At 37.4% G+C, this 18,470-nt stretch overlaps 1 protein-coding gene across 7 annotated transcripts in view; it reads right to left on the bottom strand.

The window, feature by feature from the left end:
* The window catches only part of MAP4K3 (mitogen-activated protein kinase kinase kinase kinase 3), an 80,133-nt gene that overhangs the window by 43,840 nt on the left and 17,823 nt on the right, over positions 1 to 18,470 (bottom strand). For 5 of the 7 annotated variants that reach the window (XR_011700005.1, XM_071581449.1, XM_071581420.1 and 2 more), the window contains exons 5-15: positions 18,009 to 18,064; positions 16,025 to 16,072; positions 13,875 to 13,917; positions 13,182 to 13,254; positions 10,696 to 10,827; positions 10,343 to 10,405; positions 10,181 to 10,262; positions 9,968 to 10,078; positions 4,730 to 4,805; positions 3,702 to 3,760; positions 1,100 to 1,162 (exon numbers count right to left, since the gene is read on the bottom strand). Coding sequence is in view for 6 of the 7 variants with exons in the window: in XM_071581449.1 (XP_071437550.1) it covers positions 1,100 to 1,162; positions 3,702 to 3,760; positions 4,730 to 4,805; positions 9,968 to 10,078; positions 10,181 to 10,262; positions 10,343 to 10,405; positions 10,696 to 10,827; positions 13,182 to 13,254; positions 13,875 to 13,917; positions 16,025 to 16,072; positions 18,009 to 18,064 (806 nt within the window). In the remaining variant the exon portion in view is untranslated. The remainder of the gene's footprint in view (positions 1 to 1,099; positions 1,163 to 3,701; positions 3,761 to 4,729; positions 4,806 to 9,967; positions 10,079 to 10,180; positions 10,263 to 10,342; positions 10,406 to 10,695; positions 10,828 to 13,181; positions 13,255 to 13,874; positions 13,918 to 16,024; positions 16,073 to 18,008; positions 18,065 to 18,470) is intronic. The other 2 variants (XM_071581440.1, XM_071581430.1) reach the window with 1 other exon arrangement.

The raw sequence follows: 18,470 nt of genomic DNA on the forward strand, positions 1-18,470 counted from the left end.
AAAGTGTTAAACAGGATACAGGAAACCAGAAGCAAACGCAACTGAAAAAACAAAACTACACTCCCAAAACCAGAGGAATTGCACAGGATGGAGATGTTCCCACCAGGTAGAGAAATCTAAGCTATTGATCTCAAAATAGTTTGTGAAATATTCTTATAATGAAGTAATATAGAAATTTCCTTCTAAGAAAGGGGAAGATGGTCTAAGCTTTCAGTAACTATGTTTTTGCAAATCAAGTTACACCAAGCCAACTGATGTCAAAACAAAAAAAATCCAAAAACAAAAACATCACATAAAAAAGACACTCGCAAATACCCCAGTTTTCCATCTTCCTCTCAATACACTTACATTAAACATCTCACAAATCTAAGAAAGTTAGCATAGTTAACACTCTTCATTTAGTATAGAATGTTTCTTCCTTTTTTTCAACAGAGTATAATGATACTCAAGACTTAAATGCATTACTCATCTAACTATACAAAGAACAGAGAAATAAGAAAACTCACTTCCTTGAGTAATTTCTACACTGCAATGCTAACAACCAAATTTTTTAGCAGTGCAGAAGAAAACTGGGAAAATGTATCAGACTATAAATGATGTTAAATGCCATTGAAAACACTTATGATTACTTTCTGTTATTTCTCTTAAGTGTATATTCATTTTGTAACATAATTACTATCTGGAGAATTCAGACTTACACTTTTGTATTTTAGACTTTGGAGGGACCACTTAAAGGAACTACCAGACAAAAACACAAAGAGAACATTTCTTCTATTTTCAATCACTTTTCAAAAAATTACCAAGTTATGCATAGTCTGGCATTTAAATAAATTAGAATGAATGCATAATACTGAGCCCCTTCTATAAAAGTGATTCAACTGAACATGAATACATAGTAAAACATAAATACTGTCAATGCTGCACACACTAATAATTTCTTTCTACATTACCAAAATGCACATATAGACTAATCCTTACACTGAATGGCTTCTACACAAATGAAAACACTGGTAAAACAACAGGACAAAACGTGAGTTTTGAAAAAGGAAAACAAGGACAAAACTAACACTGACAAAGAAAGAGATAAGATGAAAAATACCAGGTTAGATCTTGCAGTGTAGTACACTTCTTCTGAATTGTCCAAAAAATCGCTACTGTCACGCTGTTCATTAGATAGAGATCAAGAAATTCAAATTATTTATATTGTGACTGAAAGACAGGTATACATAAATGTAAATTTTCTTGCTAAAAAAAAAAGAAATATTGTTAGTTGAAATTCAAACCCTGTTAGGACAGTTCTCAGGATGAGGGTAAAACATAGCTAAGGGTATGGTCACGTTACCAAACACTTCTGAATCACACCAAAATGATGAATTATTCTTCATCACCTGAACTGTGGTAATGTATGACAAACTGTCCCAGTAAGAGGCAAGTATGTCCAGTTCAACATCTCAGTGCACCACTGACAGTAACTCCTCATGCTGCAGTGGTCCAGTCCTTTGTGCACTCGTAAGTAACCGCATATAAATTTGAGCAAACTTTAGTGAGACAGAAGGAAAAGCATCAGAACTGCTTTAATGAAAATGGATCTACATTGTTATTGCTCAAGGAAGAGACAAGCATCTCTTACTCCGACTTCCATTTCACTCCCAGAACGTGTAGTTTCTTTCAAACTTCTCCCATAGACTGGTTTGTTCTGAGGTTCTTTGCTAAAGGATCCATTTTTTAATAGGTGTCTTGTTTGCAATTGATGTGCCAATTTAAATTGCCCATTGGTTCTACAGCTAATCCATTCCTGTATGTTTTTGATTTGGTCTCTGGACCCAACATCATTATATTCAAAATCATAATTCTGTTTTATCTGGAAAGAACATACCAGGTCATCATCCTTCATTCTGATATAAGCCATGGAGCAGTTAATTTTCCTCTTCAGAAAGATCCAAAAAAACAGTTACAGACAGGAAGATGAGGCAAGTTTTTTGGACAGGTTTCAAATATGCAATACCCGACCAGAACAGAGATAATTTCTTATCAGCAGAATTAATCTGGATCATTCATGTCCCTTCTCCAAGCAGCAAGAGCTCCTGAAATTCCACAGTGTAAAGGTCCTGATTGCTAACACACAATGTAGGAAAAGGCTTCATTCCTCCCTTTCAACAACAGCCAAAAAAGTGTTCTGAAAAGCTGTGCTGCAGAAAAATCTCTCTCCACGGTTTAGCAGCTCAGGTTCCCCAAGTGCAATAAAAATATCACTGCCCCATGGAGTTGTCCACTAACTGGTTTGTATACTCAGGGACTGATAAAAGGAAAGAAATGGGAAAAGTATTTTCAAAGCTTCAGCTTCTCCACTAATATCTTTTTGCAATGAAGATTCTATGTGTGTATAAGCAAAACTCTTAATGAGCAAAAGCATTATAATTTGAACTGTACAATGCTACAAATTCTATTTTATATACAATCCACCACGTAACAGGGAAACAAACACAGGACAACTTGGAATCAGTTCAAAAATAATTTTGAGTTAACTAATGAGTTTATCACAGAACCATTGCCTGCATTACCATATTTAATAAAACCTTACATAGCCAGGGCTCCTAAAAATGACACTGTTTTGCAGTTATATTAAGGTCTAAGTAACACATCTGAAATACTTGTCTAATCCTACAAGCTATTCTCCCTCATCTCAAACAGGCACCAGAAACTGCAGGCTACCTGTCCAGCCAGTTCTGAGGACAAGCAAGATTATACACAACCTTATACACCCAGAGTCAGCTGACCCACTACCAAAGGGCAAAGCACCGGGAAGGAGATTTTAGTACAACTACAGAGCACTACAAGGAAATCCACATCAAAAATCTGGCTCACATGTGGTTTGTAGACTGCAGAAGTACACTCCTAGGTACACACCCTTCCCAAAACCAACTCAGGATAAAACCAATGACCCTCCCACCTATATACTAAGACAACTTTTTCACCTTAACACCTGCCTTAGAAAAACAAAGAGAACACAGAAGTCTACAGTGAGGAAGCAATAGAGTGTCTTTTTATCCAAGAATGTGAAGAAACTGCCCAAGTGCACAAATGTGGAAAGCAACAGTCTCCAGAGAAGAGAGGAATCTTCTGCAATCGTGTGTGAGACCACACAGACGACTTTTCCCTCACAGTCTGAGTTCTGACATCCCCTGTACCAATGGGTCCATAAGAAGAAAACACTGGCAATACACCTTTACAGAATTCATCCACTGCTAGACTCAGCACGGCTCAGGTGTGATGCAGGGCCACAGAAGGACTGTTCACATGGTAAATGCTTTTAAAATGCACCATATCTCTCTCCCAAGCTCCCAGTTTTACTATTTCCATTGTCAATAGAACAAAACAAGGGAGAGAAACAGCTGAATATGCACAGTAATTCTACAACTAAAAAATAACTCTATAAATAAATGGAATTATAACCTGGGCAATGAGATATACAGGAAACCTACATGGGCTGCTGCTTAGCACATACATCACACCTAGCAGAGCCCACAAAGAAGGAGTTTTGCTGCGTATCGTGTAATGGCATCAAAACCCCACGATGTTACAATTTTTCAGTAAAATGACTAAAACGTTTGGTAATGCTAAGAAAGCATGCCACCCATCTCTTCCACAGATATGTGCAGAGAATAATGCACAGAGCACAGCACATGCTGCCTGTTACTCACCAATTCATGATGTGGCTCCGTCTCTTTCCTCAAAGGTGGATCAAACTTTACTTGACCAACTAAAGAAGAAAAAAGAAAAACAGAAATGTAAGTTGGACTTTAGTTTGCAAAATTTAGCTCCAAAGGCTAACATTAAAAAGAAAAATTCAGTTTAATGAGTGTCTCCTATCCCCACTGATGGAAACTTCTGACACATGGACATACCCCAACTTGTACCTGCTAGAAACCAATGGGCACAGAAAGTACTGTATTATCACAAAAGCAGCACAATCATCATTTACCTTACCTTCAGTTCCTCATTATAAGGAACAGAAAAACCATTCAGCAAATAGGGCAGTGAACTGTCTTCAGAGGGCCCATATAGGTCTGATTTATATAGAAAAAACATATCCATGGTGTGAATTCACTATTGTTCTTTTGGGAGACTCACTAGCATTAAAGAGGGTCAAATGAAGTTTAGAGCAAACGAATCACATTTCCTACGACACATCTTTGTCAGAACCTCTTTAACACTCCTACTCTCAACTTAAGCTTAAGAAAACACAGCTAAAGCTCTAAGTATTGCATTGATTTAATTCAAGTAAAAGAATTACTATAGCTTGGGGGATGAAGTCTGCTTTTCACAGCCAGTGACCTACCTCCTCCCTTCCTGAGGTCTATGTGACTGTTTCAATTCGAAAACAAAACCGAGATACTAAACTAAGGAAGGAAAAAATATTCCTCTGTCATTCTGAGTATCTTTGCTGGAGTGGCATATATCAATCAGCACTCAGAAGTGCTCAGGTTCCTGTTCAGTTAAGATGAAGGAATAGTGAGCGCTGCTGAAGTGCTGACACAAGGTGTATCCAAATATTCTACACTATTTCTTTTGCACAGAATCTACATAGTGAAGTGAAACAGCATAAGATTTTATTTTCCTAGAAATCATTAAAATGTTTCTATGTATATCAGATACCCAAAACACCAGGCAAAATAATACCAATGATTAGTTTAAGAATACTTCATATTGTCATATTACACAGGCTTACAGTTTATCTCAGAGCGTGTCTTCTCTTCTCTTCCATTTCTACTTGTTGAATGTATTCTGTGAGGCACTAGAAGAGGCTAAAAGTGAAAAATAAAATATTTCAGTACAAAAATATACTCACTTGAAACTCAGTATTGTGTAACAGTTTTTAGGAGGGAGGGGGGAGGGAGGAAGAGAGTCAGAGAGCAAGAAAGAGAAAGAGAGAGAAAGAGAAGCATTCCATTCCATAAGATACTCCAATCATTATCCCAGCTCTTAAACAAAACTGACTCCTAAAAAGTCATCAGTTAGGTTCTTTAAGTAATGAGAAGTTTGCCAGAGGTTTTCAAAGCTGAAGGGAGCATTCCTGGTACTCTTGTGCTGTGCGGCAAAACCAGATAATTTCTATTAATTCACTTTCATATTTATATTCCATTTCTATTTTTTCCCTGAATTTCCATTTACTTCTTTACAGATGAAATAGAATGAACTTTTAAAACTTGGCTTTCTTTCTTTTGCCCCTGTTGGATTTTCTCTCTCCTTTCTACATGCACTACTGCAGATTCTCTCAATCTATAATTTAAGGTTTCTTAAGAAGAGTGCAAGATCAGCTGACTGCTGCATTGTCCTGGTTTTGGCCAGGACCCGGGCTTATTCTAAACCATCTCACCTCATTTCCAGGGATAGGGGGAAAGGACTCTCTGGCTTCTCAGAAGGGCATAGCTTCCAGTCAAAAAAATGTGGTGGCATTGTTTGTCACTGTCCATTGCCTTGGGGTCCACAGTGAGCTGCCTTCTATGTGAATCACCCCCTCTTTGGACACTTCTATTATTAATGTTGTTGCTGTTACTGTTTGTTTTCTTATCTCATTGCTCTTTCTAGTAACTGCTCATCTCAACTCATAATCTTTACTTTTTGTGCCTCTAATTCTCAACTCCATCCCACTGGAGCAGGAAGGGGGAGCGAGCGAGTGGCATGTGACCTGGGAGTCTCAGTGGGGGCACTGAACTGGAGAGTACCACTCCTAAACATGACATGTATACAATCAGGTCCCAAAATTAGCACACAAATCCTAACAGTTTTCCTACGCCTTTTGTAATGAAATCTTACTCTTCCAAAGAAAAAGTTAATGCTCCATGGTAAGCCCAAGTAATCTCTGAAAAGTACATGTTCACTCTGTTTCTGTGTTGAATGTGTGGCAGCAAAACAATTTTTAATTAAAGCAGACTGACACTATGATACGCTGGTATGCTCGCTTTGCTTTTATATACAATAATTATATTTTTCACAGGGCAACTTTTGACTACAAAGTGCTGACAGTTAGAAAAGTTCAACTGTTGTACTATCACAAAAAGACATGAATAGCTCAGCAACTCTGTTTACCCCTCAAATACTATCTGAAAACATTATTTTCCTTCTTCCCTTTTCATCACACACTGCTTCCTTCCCTCCTTCCTATTAGGATCCAGCACATACATATACGGTGTTTCACCTCCCATTTATGTTCACTTTGCTCTTCTTTGAAACTGGAGAGACTTGCAGCTTGTGGGTATGTATTTTCTTCCACATGTCTCATCAGCAGTTTTTTGTATCTCATAACTTATGTCAATCCTCCCCTTTTACAGCTTCATTTTGTCTATTGTGTATTCTTTGGGCCTTAAAAAATGGTTTGCTATAGCTCAGAACACGTTTCAAGGTTTGATCAGGATAAGTGCTGAAAGGTTGCTTATTTATAATCTTTTATTAAGAGGCCTGACTCAGTTGTGTATGATGTGGGTGCCTCTGCAGTGCCAGCACCAGGAGCTGTAGTAGGGGTGGGAGGTATTTTTGCCTTTGCAGTGATATTGTGTGGGTCCTTGCATCCTGACACATATGTCTGTGTTGCACAACAGACAGAGCCTGCACTCACACCACCTTCTCCAGATCAGAGAATTACGTGAACGAGCCAAATCTCCATCTCTCAGTCACAAGGACAAAGTCCTCAAGTCACCTCAAAATACGTACACTGACAAGGAGCTGATACAAACACCTGACATCCAAGCTGTGCAAGAGGACAAAGGAATGCAGGTTAACTTCCCAACACAAATGCCATTTGGGCACAATTTCCATCATGGTACAGATCTCAAAAGCAATCTTGTCCCCAAAGCCTACACTGTGCTAAGCATAACACATAAGCACTTTCCTCTTTGCAACCTTTTCAGCTAATACCACATCCATCATGAGAATCATTGTCACAGAAATGCAATGAACAAGCAGTTGTCAACATCTCCAAAAGTTTATTCTTAAGAGAGTGAAAGCAAAATCTTAACTAAATGAAGACCTCCTTGCGGTAGGGAAAAATACTTCAAATCTCAGTTTCAGATACTGTTGCCAAATGAGTAACACCTGCATGAATAGAAGACCCTTTCGGATTTTACCCAAATGATGGCATGTTTTTTTGTTTTGTTTTTACACATTTAACATTTCACCTTCAAGTTCAGAATTATTTAAAGATGGAGTATGGCACTCCTCAGAGAGGTGGCAAATTCACATCTTAATCTCTACTTCACCAACACAACTCAGCAGACTATCCAAGCAGCAACAGATTGTATCCCCATAAAAGCAGCACAGTCCAAGTGCAGAGCTCTCATCACAGTGGGCAGCAGATTTGCCTTCAAAGGTCACTGATAGATGGAAAAGCTCTCCAGTCTACAAAAAACAATCCACCAAAAAAGTCAAGACACTAAGACCATCACCCCAAAAAAATGCAAACCTCTAAACAAACTGAGGAGGAGGTCTGAGACTCAAGATTCTCACCAGTGTTTTTTAAGTGTTATGCTGCACCATGTTTTGTCACTTCTTTTCTTGATGGATGCATTCAGGTGACTGTCACAAGTACAGGACTGGTCAATCCCCAAATTCAGATGAACATCTCCAGCTGCCTCTGTGAGCAGGCAAGTTTTGGAGCAAGTTCAATTTTGTATAAAAGGAGCACATACATGTCTTACTCAATTCATTTTATTAGAGGAAAGACCACAATGCCAACAATTGCTTTGTATGTGGTGAGATTCTTTATCTGAAATACAAAACTTGCTCAAGATGCATCAGATAATTCATTACCACCTGTTTTATTCACAGAGGTGGATTCCAGACATACTTAATACAAAATAAAATGTTTTTCTAAGTGTCACTATAAATCTCACTTTGCAGGTGCTTTAAATGCCTCAGTAGAAAATTATCCAGCAACAAGGTTAAGGGAGAAATGTCTCTTATATTTAACTTGTCTATTCAATGCAAATGACCCAGCAGTCCAGGTGACAGTGTTTGAAGCTCATTGGAGAGCTCAAGGCCACCTGATGAACAACAATGGAGAAGTATCACTATGCCTAGCACAGAAGCCCACAAATGCAGCAGGTAAACATCAGCAATGTAAGATAAACAACAAATTAACTATCTGAGAAATGCACAGATAAAGACACACAAGCAGCTGGCTTGCCCTCATACTGTCAGCCAGTCTGGCTCCTTTATAATTACAAAATTAGGTATTTTCACTGATCACTGCTGTGAGGTTGCTTTCTCTTTGTTTTCTCCCCTGACAAAGCATAGCTTTTGTTCCTGATACTACACTTCATTATGGGATAACTGATAAGTAATGTACTGGACAACAGAAGAGTCTTCTTAATGCTAAGTCACAAGGGACATAAAAGAATGAACACTATTTTGTAAGCTACAAGTAACTATCAATAAAACGTTTACCGAAGGGACTCAATACAAGAAGAGGAGAAAGATTCTCCACCTGCCCAGCCCAAAATAAAGGACAAGGGTCTTACTGAAGAGATATACCAATCACACAGGGGAATGGTACATGGTTTCTGTGCTGTTTTCAGGAAAGCAGAGAAGACTCAGAGATCTGAGCAGCTCATTCACAGGAGGCACACCACCTTTCTTCCTATGACAGCTCATCAAGGTTTTGGTTTTCTAGTTTCCACAGAAACACCACTTTAATGGGCCTCAGAGCTCTGGCTCATCACTGAACAGAGAGAGAACTAAAGGACACATGATCCTTACAGCTTATGGTGAGGAGAAGGTCCAAGTTACTCAGTGTTGTCTCCATCAGGAATCAGACACCTTTCTCTTAACAGTGGCGTGAAACTCAACTACACTAAGGGATTTCTTGTGCATTTGACTTTCTTAAATATTTTTATCAGAAAAAAGTCTACTAAATGTGCTCCATTATGTGCATTTGCTTTCTAAAGTACTGACTATTATTCAATCCTCATGTTTTCCTCTTCTTCTCTCTCATTTAGAAAACATGCATTGTATTCAACAACACAAAAAATACCTATTTCACTTTGGCTTCTTTCCACAATTTTTTATTTCAGCTTCTAAGATAGACTTGGTGCACCTCAACTTGTCTTTGCTGTTCCAGAAAGTAAGAATTCATATAACTCGTAAAATCTAGAAATTAGTCACTTAAATTAGTTGCTTCTTTTAAGTTTCTTTTCTTCTGAAGGCATTTCTAGAGTATTTTAGCCATTAAAAAACCAAAAGTATGTAATTAAGGATCGATGGCGTTTGTGTTGAGAAGATTACAGCTTTTCTTCCAAAAAAAAGGCCATCAGTTAGGGACCAATAAACCAATAAATTTGGAAAGTATTCACTAACATCCAGTAAAGTAGGAAGACAGGATGAAGTAATAGTATCTGTTTTCTCTTATTTTTTACACACTTCAGTCCTGCACTGTTTATCATCTTACATAAGCAGGCTACTTTTTCCCAGCTGTTTTGCCTTTGACAAAACTACAAATGAAATCAAGTTTCAGGGTATTCTAAGATCTAAAAACATAATCTGTAAAAAACACACATCAAATCATTTGACAAAAACAATTACAGGATCATACTCTCCCCTACGCAGGTAGAAAGTTATTTTTATAAATGCTTTCTTTGCAGATGAATGGAAACAACTCCCGAGAAAAAGGCGGTAGAGCTAGAGCGCATGACAAAACTCAGGACTGCAGAAGTAGACCACACTTACTGTTGCAAAATTGTTGAAGAACAACAATAAACAAAATTTTAAAGTATTTACATCTCTTTAAGCTTCTCTTCTGCAAAATGACTTTTGGTAAGTCCCTGTACATGTGACACAGCAGCACAACCAAAGGTAAAAGCAACCCTTGAGATTACTGACAGATAAAACATTCTGGGGCTCAGTAAATCATAATAATTTAGTTCTGCTGGCAAACAAAACTTAATCTGATTCTATGATTAAAACACATTCTTACCTCAGGATCATCATCATCAAAATCATGGTAAGTAGAATGATCAGGATTATTCATTTTATCCAGAAGTTCAATGGCAAGACTTCGATTTAATGGCTGGGTAACAAAGGGATGCTGAAAGACAGAAAGAAACATACAGATTAAAATTCCAGCCACTCATACTAAGCATATTTTAATTTTATAACTAAAAAAAAAATCCCATATATAAATTTATACCTGTAGCAACTTTTCAGCTGTAGGTCTTTTTTTAGGATTTTTTGTAAGTGCCATTTTCACAAAATGATGGAAACTATTGGACCTGTAAAATGAAGTGATAACATTAAAACCAACTGCCCAGCAAAGCACATTCATTATCTACCGAAACAGGCAAGTTCTTACCATTTCATTTTGTCCTTTAATTTAGGTGGCTGGAAGTTGCTTTTTGTCATTAGAAAAAGTGCTCTGAAAAAAGAATAATATTTCTGTGCTTATGTTGCAATATATACATGAGATGAATTATTAAACACGTTACTTAGTTAGCAGTGAGAAGTGCCATCAGTTAGGAGATGCAACCTGCATATTACACATTTACACCAAAAAGAGTTGTTACAACTTCTACCCTGTTCATTCAGAACATTTACAGCCCAGCACCCCTGCAGCACACCTAAACACCACAAGCTCACACAGCCACCTCTTCAAATGGATTATTTAGTAAGCTGTAGTTACACACCAAGCTCTAACCCCTTACTAACCTCATTGGATGTAGGTCAAACATTGGAGGCTGAAGTTCAGCAAGCTCTATAGCAGTTATTCCAACTGCCCACAGATCACACAGTTGATTATAGCCACCTTTTCTTTCTACTGCAGCAACTTCTGGTGCCATCCTAAACGATAAAAGGCATTTTCAGGCAAACCTCTCACTATAAATGAAACATTCTTCTGTACAGAGGAGTTTAGTACTCTCTTCCCTAAAGCTCTCAGTCTATAAACTCAAGCATGTGAGCATATATAGAGATAAACATGTGTGTGTGTAAGTGTGTGTGTAAAAAGTTACGTAATGTATACCTGAAGTTTTCCTCAACCATCTTCAAGCAACTAATATGCAGTTTCTAAACCAGTCATTTAGGAGTACGTGGAAGAAATCAATCTGTCTCAGACTTGTTTGCAGGCACACAACAAAACACTATTCAACAATCAAAGACCCTTAAGTGTAATTATTCAACTACAATAAAATTGAAATAAAATCCAAATTCACAGATGGCCCCAGAAAGCGATCAACTGACCTTGAAGAGAAAAATTCTAAAAAGAGGAAAAGTAATGAAATGCCAGTTTTCTGGTATCCTGAATGTATGGGATATGAAGACTCTTTGACACTTTGTGCAGAGCACTCCTTGTTTGTAAAGTTTGTCTCACTCATGTCAGGTTACCACATTTCAGTTAACAAAGTGGTTTCACATTCTCAGGTGAGAAAAATTAACAAACATAACCAGCACATAAATAGGAATAACTAAAGGAAATGATTCACTAGTCATGGTTGCATGTTGTGAATGGCCAATGTGAATTAAGAATTTGATTGTCCTACACAGTCCTATCAGGTGGCTAACATGTTAGTAATTTTTACCTTTGAACTTTTATCAGCCTAGTTCACCTGAAAAGTAGCAGTAAATTTGGAGACATAACTCAAAACATGTCAGACAGATAAATGATAAGGAAGCAGCATCTCAAATGATGCATTATTTAATTACAGGCTTTCCATGGTTACAGCACCAAGCCTGAAAGTTCAAGAAGTGTTTGGACAATGTTCTCAAGCACATGATGTGACTCCTGGGGATGCCCTGTGCAGGGCTAAGAGTTGGACCTGATGATCGTTGTGGGTCCCTTCCAACTTGGCATACTCTGTGATTCTGAGATCCTTATCTGCAAATCTGAAAACATCAGCAGGTTTAGTGGTAGAACCTACTTGAAGTTTGCATGGCTAAACTACATTTAGATTAATTTCTTTCAGAGTTAATGAACAATACCAATCATTCTAAATCATAAAGGAGAGAGTTACCAAGGTAGAAGGGGGAACATGGGTTAAATATGGCAAACAGGAGGGTTACTAGCCCTAAAGACATGATCACTAAAGTCTTCATACTACCTGTTTGTAATGAAATTTTCTTCTCCACAATCTTAAAAATTTTGCTCGCCAGCTTCTGCTCTCAAATCTCTGAGAAGCTTTGCAAAGAATAACTGATGCTTTTCTTCAGCAGTTAACATATGTAATGCTTTCAAAGTTATTATTTAAGGTTATTTGAGAAGACTGGCACAATATGAAAGTTACAGGCAAGAACTGAGGTCACACAGACATCTTAGGAAAGAGACACAAACCAATCACACAATCATGACTGATGGGTGTTCATGTTATTCTGAAAGAAAAGTGAAGCCCTGGTGTGAGTTACATTGCCGAAGAATGCTAAAAATACTGCACTTGGCTATTTCAAGTCAATACATGAACATTGGGGTTTTTTTCATTGTATATATTTTTGTCTTGCACCTACTATGCTGTCAGAATAAGGAATTTTTAATGACTGTCTGGGAAACATACAACAAAAGTGCTGTTTTACAGTGAAAAACGTCTCATTTACTTAAATGTGAAAGGGAACAACCACTTCTACTATTAAGAGGACAAAAATAAAGGCTAAACGTCAGGTAAGAGAAATTACACAAACTAGTTTAATGTGGGAAGAGTAAAGATGCAGCACAAAAAGAATAGAAATTCAGAATTCAATCAGTTTAAGCAAATAAGGGGAAAAATGGCTTAGAAGAACAGTTCACAAGTGGCGAAAGACTGTAGATCTGTGCAGACAAACAAATTAGACTCATTATCAACTGAAAAGTGCAGAAAAGCTGTATCTTGGCTGGAGGGAAAAAAATGTAAAACATCAAAATGGAAAATCGGGGGAAAAATTTAAGATCAAAGTTAAAAACAAACAAAATTGCTGATAGTTTTAAGTTTTACTAAACTAAGATAAATTAGTCAATGATGAAGGCAGTACACAGCCTTTCAATTTTTCAAAACATTAAAGCATTTTCTCTGATACTCAGCTAATTAGGATTTGGTGTAAGTAACAGAAAGTCTGACACAGCCTTTAGTGATTAGTCTACCCAAGAAGTGTCAGAGCATGCTTTTATCTCAACTTTTCAACAGTATTATATACGTTACCGTTATATTAATGGCCAAGTAAAACACAATTACCAATACGGGGTGCCAATGAATGATTTCCTTTTGGCAATTGTAGCTGTTATCTGTGCAGACACTCCAAAATCAGCTATTAAAAACAGGCAAAAACAAAGTGACAATTAACAACTGATTTGATGTAATTAATTGTTAATGAACACAAGTTTGGTTTCCCTACTGTAAGAGGTTCTTAAGTATAATGGAAATATTTAACAAAAAATAAGTAATGAAAGCCAATAATGGAAACTGTATGTCAGACATGAACAGTCAGCTCCCCTCAATCGCTTGTCAAACATGCACACAAACATGTCCCTCATCCACACAAGGAAGAACAGGCTACCACAAAAGCCTAATAGTCATATGCAGTGTTTTAATATGATAAAATATATAATGTTGTGTTATCCAAGAGACTCTTTCAAGATACATTTCACATTTAAGCACTCTTAAATAGTACATTTTCTTAAAAAAAATAAACCCCTCTGATTTGATTTTTATCTCCCCCTTACAAGAATTTTGGAACAAGTTCCAAAACTACTGACATTAATCCTCAGATACTAATTGGATAGTATAGTTAGATATTACCAGCAAGATAAAAAGAATCCTGATATTCACTAATTCCTTACATGAACCATCGCTTCACTTAACAAAATACAGGATGTCGCTTCCTAGAACACATAAAAATATTAATAGTACTACGCTGCATTAACTCACCTAATTTTACATGTCCGTTATCTGTTAGAAGAATGTTTGCTCCCTTTAAAAAGAAGTAAACATAACTGAATTAAAACATGCAGATTCCTCCAATACCACATTTTAAAAAATTATGTGAGATCTTATGACAAACGAGGAGCCAAAAACAAAACAAGAATTGTGTTCAATCTGCAGTCTTACCAAGGAAATGTTTGTGAAATTAGCAAGTTGCCACTCTGTTATATAACAACCCCCCTTGGATATACAGGGCTTTTCATTAATTTTTTCTTTAGTCTATGGTACTACAAAGTTTGTATTGTACACAAAACCTCTCTCAAAAAACAAGAGTATGATGATTTGCCTATGCTGATTAATTCTTACTTTTTTCTATTTACAATGACTGAAAGGAAATGGGAACTCTAAAGGTCAAAGCGGAAACAATCTGATTTTCTTTTCCTAAGTAGGAGCTGGTTTTGTCTTGTTTGAGAGCCATGCTTATTATAATTATAGCCTTAAGGACCTGCCTTGATATTCGAGTGCTTAGCAATACTATTTCCATCCTTATGCAACAGAGATTCTGTTAGCACTAGGTTTGAAGAGTTCATTTTTGTGTGGCTGTAGGTACCACTCACTTCAGTTCAATAATCAAAATTAACCTAAACAGAAAGTTTGTATCATAAAATTACAAGATAAAAGGACCTAGAACAAACCCAATTTGAAGACTGAAACCAGGTACAGATTGAGTTGAGTGAAGGCTAGAGCTGGCTGAACACAGCTCCAAACATCAGCACTGCCCATCAACTAAATGGAAAAACAGCAGAGATCAACCTCCAGAAACACGTTTTTACAGATTATGGCTTTTCCCAGAGAAGGAAAAATCAGGCCTGCAGTAAAACACAGCTCACCTAGCACATGTTGCACAAGTACAGTTAATGAGCCTTACAAATGGAGCACAGTGTGACAGCCCAGTTTACATGCTCTTGACCTTGTTCACCTTTCAAGACTAACAGGACAGGTACTCTAAATATGTAACAGCTACGAGGGAAGCAAACACAGTTCAGCTGTCAGGCAATCTGCAGATGAAGACAGTGCTTTTCCATGCCCATAAGAACAGCATTTTTTTTAAAGAAATAATTCTCAATGTAAGCACTGTAAGCATTTTCTGCTTAGAAAAAGTATCTGTTTCCTGTGTACTTACAAGCATAACTTTGCATTCTATAAAGTATAATGTAAAGTATTTAACTTTGGTGTCCAAAGTAATCTTTCATTCAGAAATTATGACTGCTCAAAACTCAAATATCCTTCTGCAGCCAATGAGAACAACTTGGAATCAGGCTGCATGAAGGCAACTTCAGTTGCAGCTGGTATGTACATTGCATTCCTAGTCTGAAAAAAACAAACCAAAACCAACAGCATGCAACAACACAAAGGAATAAGATAATTTAATGACAGATTTCCAGGAGGAAGCTTGCCAGGTTTAAGCTGCAGTCTAAGCAAAGACGGGTTTGGAAAGATTAGGCAGTAAAACTCCAGGAACAAAAAGTCAACAGGAAGCACCAGACAGAACCTATAACAAAGAGTGTAAGAGTCTGAACAAGCTGCTTTTGATATAGCTTTGTTGAGGTGAAGATTTAAATAAGTCAGTGGTAATAACCTGATTTGCAGCACCCTCTCTATTTTTAGCATGCGAGGGAGTGGACAGAAGCAGTCTCCAAGAACCACACGTAACAGCATCCACTGCCCTGCAATCCGCTCACCAAGAAAAGAAGCAAGAAGCCAAAGCAACAGCTCTGCTCACTAGCTGGTTCAAAAAGAAGGGTATGCTGAGCTTCTTGGAAAAGCTATGGGAAAGAGCAAACCTTTTTTTTTGCACACCCTTACAGCAACTTGAACATACTGCTCTGAACACCAGCTCATGTCTAAATTTCACAGCACTGGTCTAAATAAACAGTATGTGTGGCTCCAATGAAAAGAACAAACTATTTTCACACATGTATTTTAAATAAAGGTCTTTTCCCCCTCCCTTGGGCAGAAACTTTAGTTCACTCTAATAGCTTAAAAAACTCTACATATTTAAAATATAGCAAAAATTAATATGTAGCAGTAAAGACCCACTGGAGGTGATATAGCCTATTTTAAAAGCATCAAAATTCCCTTCAGTTTTTACTTACCTTTATATCTCTGTGCATTTTTCCTTTACTGTGAAGATAATATAGTCCCTGCATAAAATATTCAGATAATAATTTAGTCAAACATTTTTCATTTTATATGCATTTCTTAACTACCAGATATATTTAGGATCCAATTCAATCATCTAAATTATTTCACTGAATGAAGAACATTTTTATATTTCAGTGTATTCTGCTGCAAATTTACAAATGCAATATATGTAATAGCATATCTAAATATCTTTCTATAAAGATGCTTGGATATTCATCTAGTATCTAAAACACAGGATAGTTGGAAATAATACCAGTCACCGCATCTGTTCGAAGAAGAATATTCCCCAAGCAAGTTTTCCTCTGGACATGGTAACTGTCACCTTATTAGACTGAGCTAATTACTTGAGTTGCCTGACAGTCTTTTATTCAGCAGTCTGATCATGAGTTAACAGGTGAAGTTATCGCCTATACCACAGCACACTTCTATCAAGCCTAGAAACACACGAGCAGGAAGTGCTTTGGGTCTAATACAAGAGTTCACTCTACCTTCATGACTTTACACTGTCTGAGTCTCGATGACAATACCAAAACATTTTAAGACTCAATACAAGTTGGAAACTGAGCTTAAACTCTGGAAAAATCCTATAAAACTGAATTCCTTCATGACAAATCACAGACCATGTCACTTTTGACACTTCAGGCTTATCTCTAAAATCCTCCTCCAGGGATAAAATGACACAAACATCTTCCTCGCTCTGTGACCATGAATCTCCACAAGGTATGTTAGTATGTTCACTCATATTAAGACAAAAATTTTTTTGTCAGTTCATAGCAAAGAAGACTTGGGGTTGAAAAACTCGGTCTGGAGAAGAGAAGGCTCCAGCCAGACCTTACTGTGGCCTTTCAGTACCTACTTGGGTCTTATGAAAGAGATGGGGACAAACTTTTTAGTAGGGCCTCTTGCAATAAGAGAGTAATGGTTTTAAACTAGAAGAGTGTAGATTCAGACTAGATATAAGAAAGAATTTTTTTATAACAAGGCTGGTGAACCACTGAAAGCAGGTTGCACAGGGAGGTAGTAGATGCCTCATCCCTGGAAATATTCAAGGTAAGGCTGGATGGGGCTCTGAGCAACCTGAGCTAGCTGAAAACGTCTCAGGTCATTGCAGAGGGGTCTGTTAAGGTCCTTTCCAACCCAAACCATTCTACAACTCTGTAAGAATAAAAGGGTTTAAAGGTTCAAAAACCATAATGCTCCCAGATGACAAATAATCCTTCTCTGTAAGTAAAAAAAAAAAAAGACATGACCTGTAAGCCAGAAATCTCTGGCATAGCACAGGGAGATGGTAAGGGGCAACCAAGGGAGATGGCCCGGGAACAGAGCTATCCTGAAAGAGCGTTTGAGAGAGGCAGCAGCTCTCAATTGATGATATTCAACAGGTTTGCCTTCACTAGAAGGCAAGAACTGCTCTCTCACACGGAAGTGAGACATTAATCAAAAGAGCAGTTCCTGATTAGTTTTTACCAGTGTACTGAACCTGTAATTTAGGAAAGAAAAATGGAAGCCAGCATACCCACAAGGAGAGGTCACTGTCCTGAACTTGAACATCACAAGTACATGGGCAACTTTTTTATTAGATCAACTATTAGATACGCAAAACTGAGTGCTTAAATTTTCCTTCAAACCTACAATAACTAAATTATAACACGAACATGGATTAAGGAAATATGCTCCTTCCACCCTTTTAAAAACAAATATAAAATTAACAGCAGAAAGATGACAGAAGTTTTCTTCAAATGACTCAGGTGATTTTACGGTATGCAATTATTCAAGTTTCTAGGCTGTGATACAGGACCTCCTCAAAAGTCTGAGAAAAGGGCTATGTCATCCAATTACCGTATTTCCATGGCATTACGTGTTATTTGTAGTTTTTACTTTGTAGCCTTTAATACTTTGAGATTAAAAGTCAACAAGAACTTGAGAACACTCTACCTGTAGTGTTTCTCTGCTAACATAGGCAATCTGCTGTTCTGACAGTGGTCCAGTCACTGGAATGAAAGGGAAAAATAAAAAAATCTCAAAATCATGTAAGACACCACCCACTCCAAATTCATACCCCAATTACTCCCATTCACACTGATAGGATTTTAAATTATAAATCTCTAAGTAAATATGCTAAGCTTTTACCCCAGATCAACCACCCAAAAGACCGTCAAACATTTTTTAAACTCAAAAATGTCCAGTCCCATTGGAATGGAAAGTACTAATTCCTTCTATATATAAATGTCATCGTAATTAAGATGAAAAAAGAAACAGAAGAAATGATTTAAGCACAACTCTCTCCCCTGCACAAACCCATTGTGGAAGGCTCGACTTCCAACTCAGTGACTCAGATCTGCAGCAAACTCTGTTCAGCCCCCTTTGAGCCCTGGGTAGTTCTTTGTACCATTTGCA

The sequence above is a fragment of the Pithys albifrons genome, chromosome 2 (assembly GCF_047495875.1).
Source record: "Pithys albifrons albifrons isolate INPA30051 chromosome 2, PitAlb_v1, whole genome shotgun sequence".
Classification (NCBI taxonomy): domain Eukaryota; kingdom Metazoa; phylum Chordata; class Aves; order Passeriformes; family Thamnophilidae; genus Pithys; species Pithys albifrons.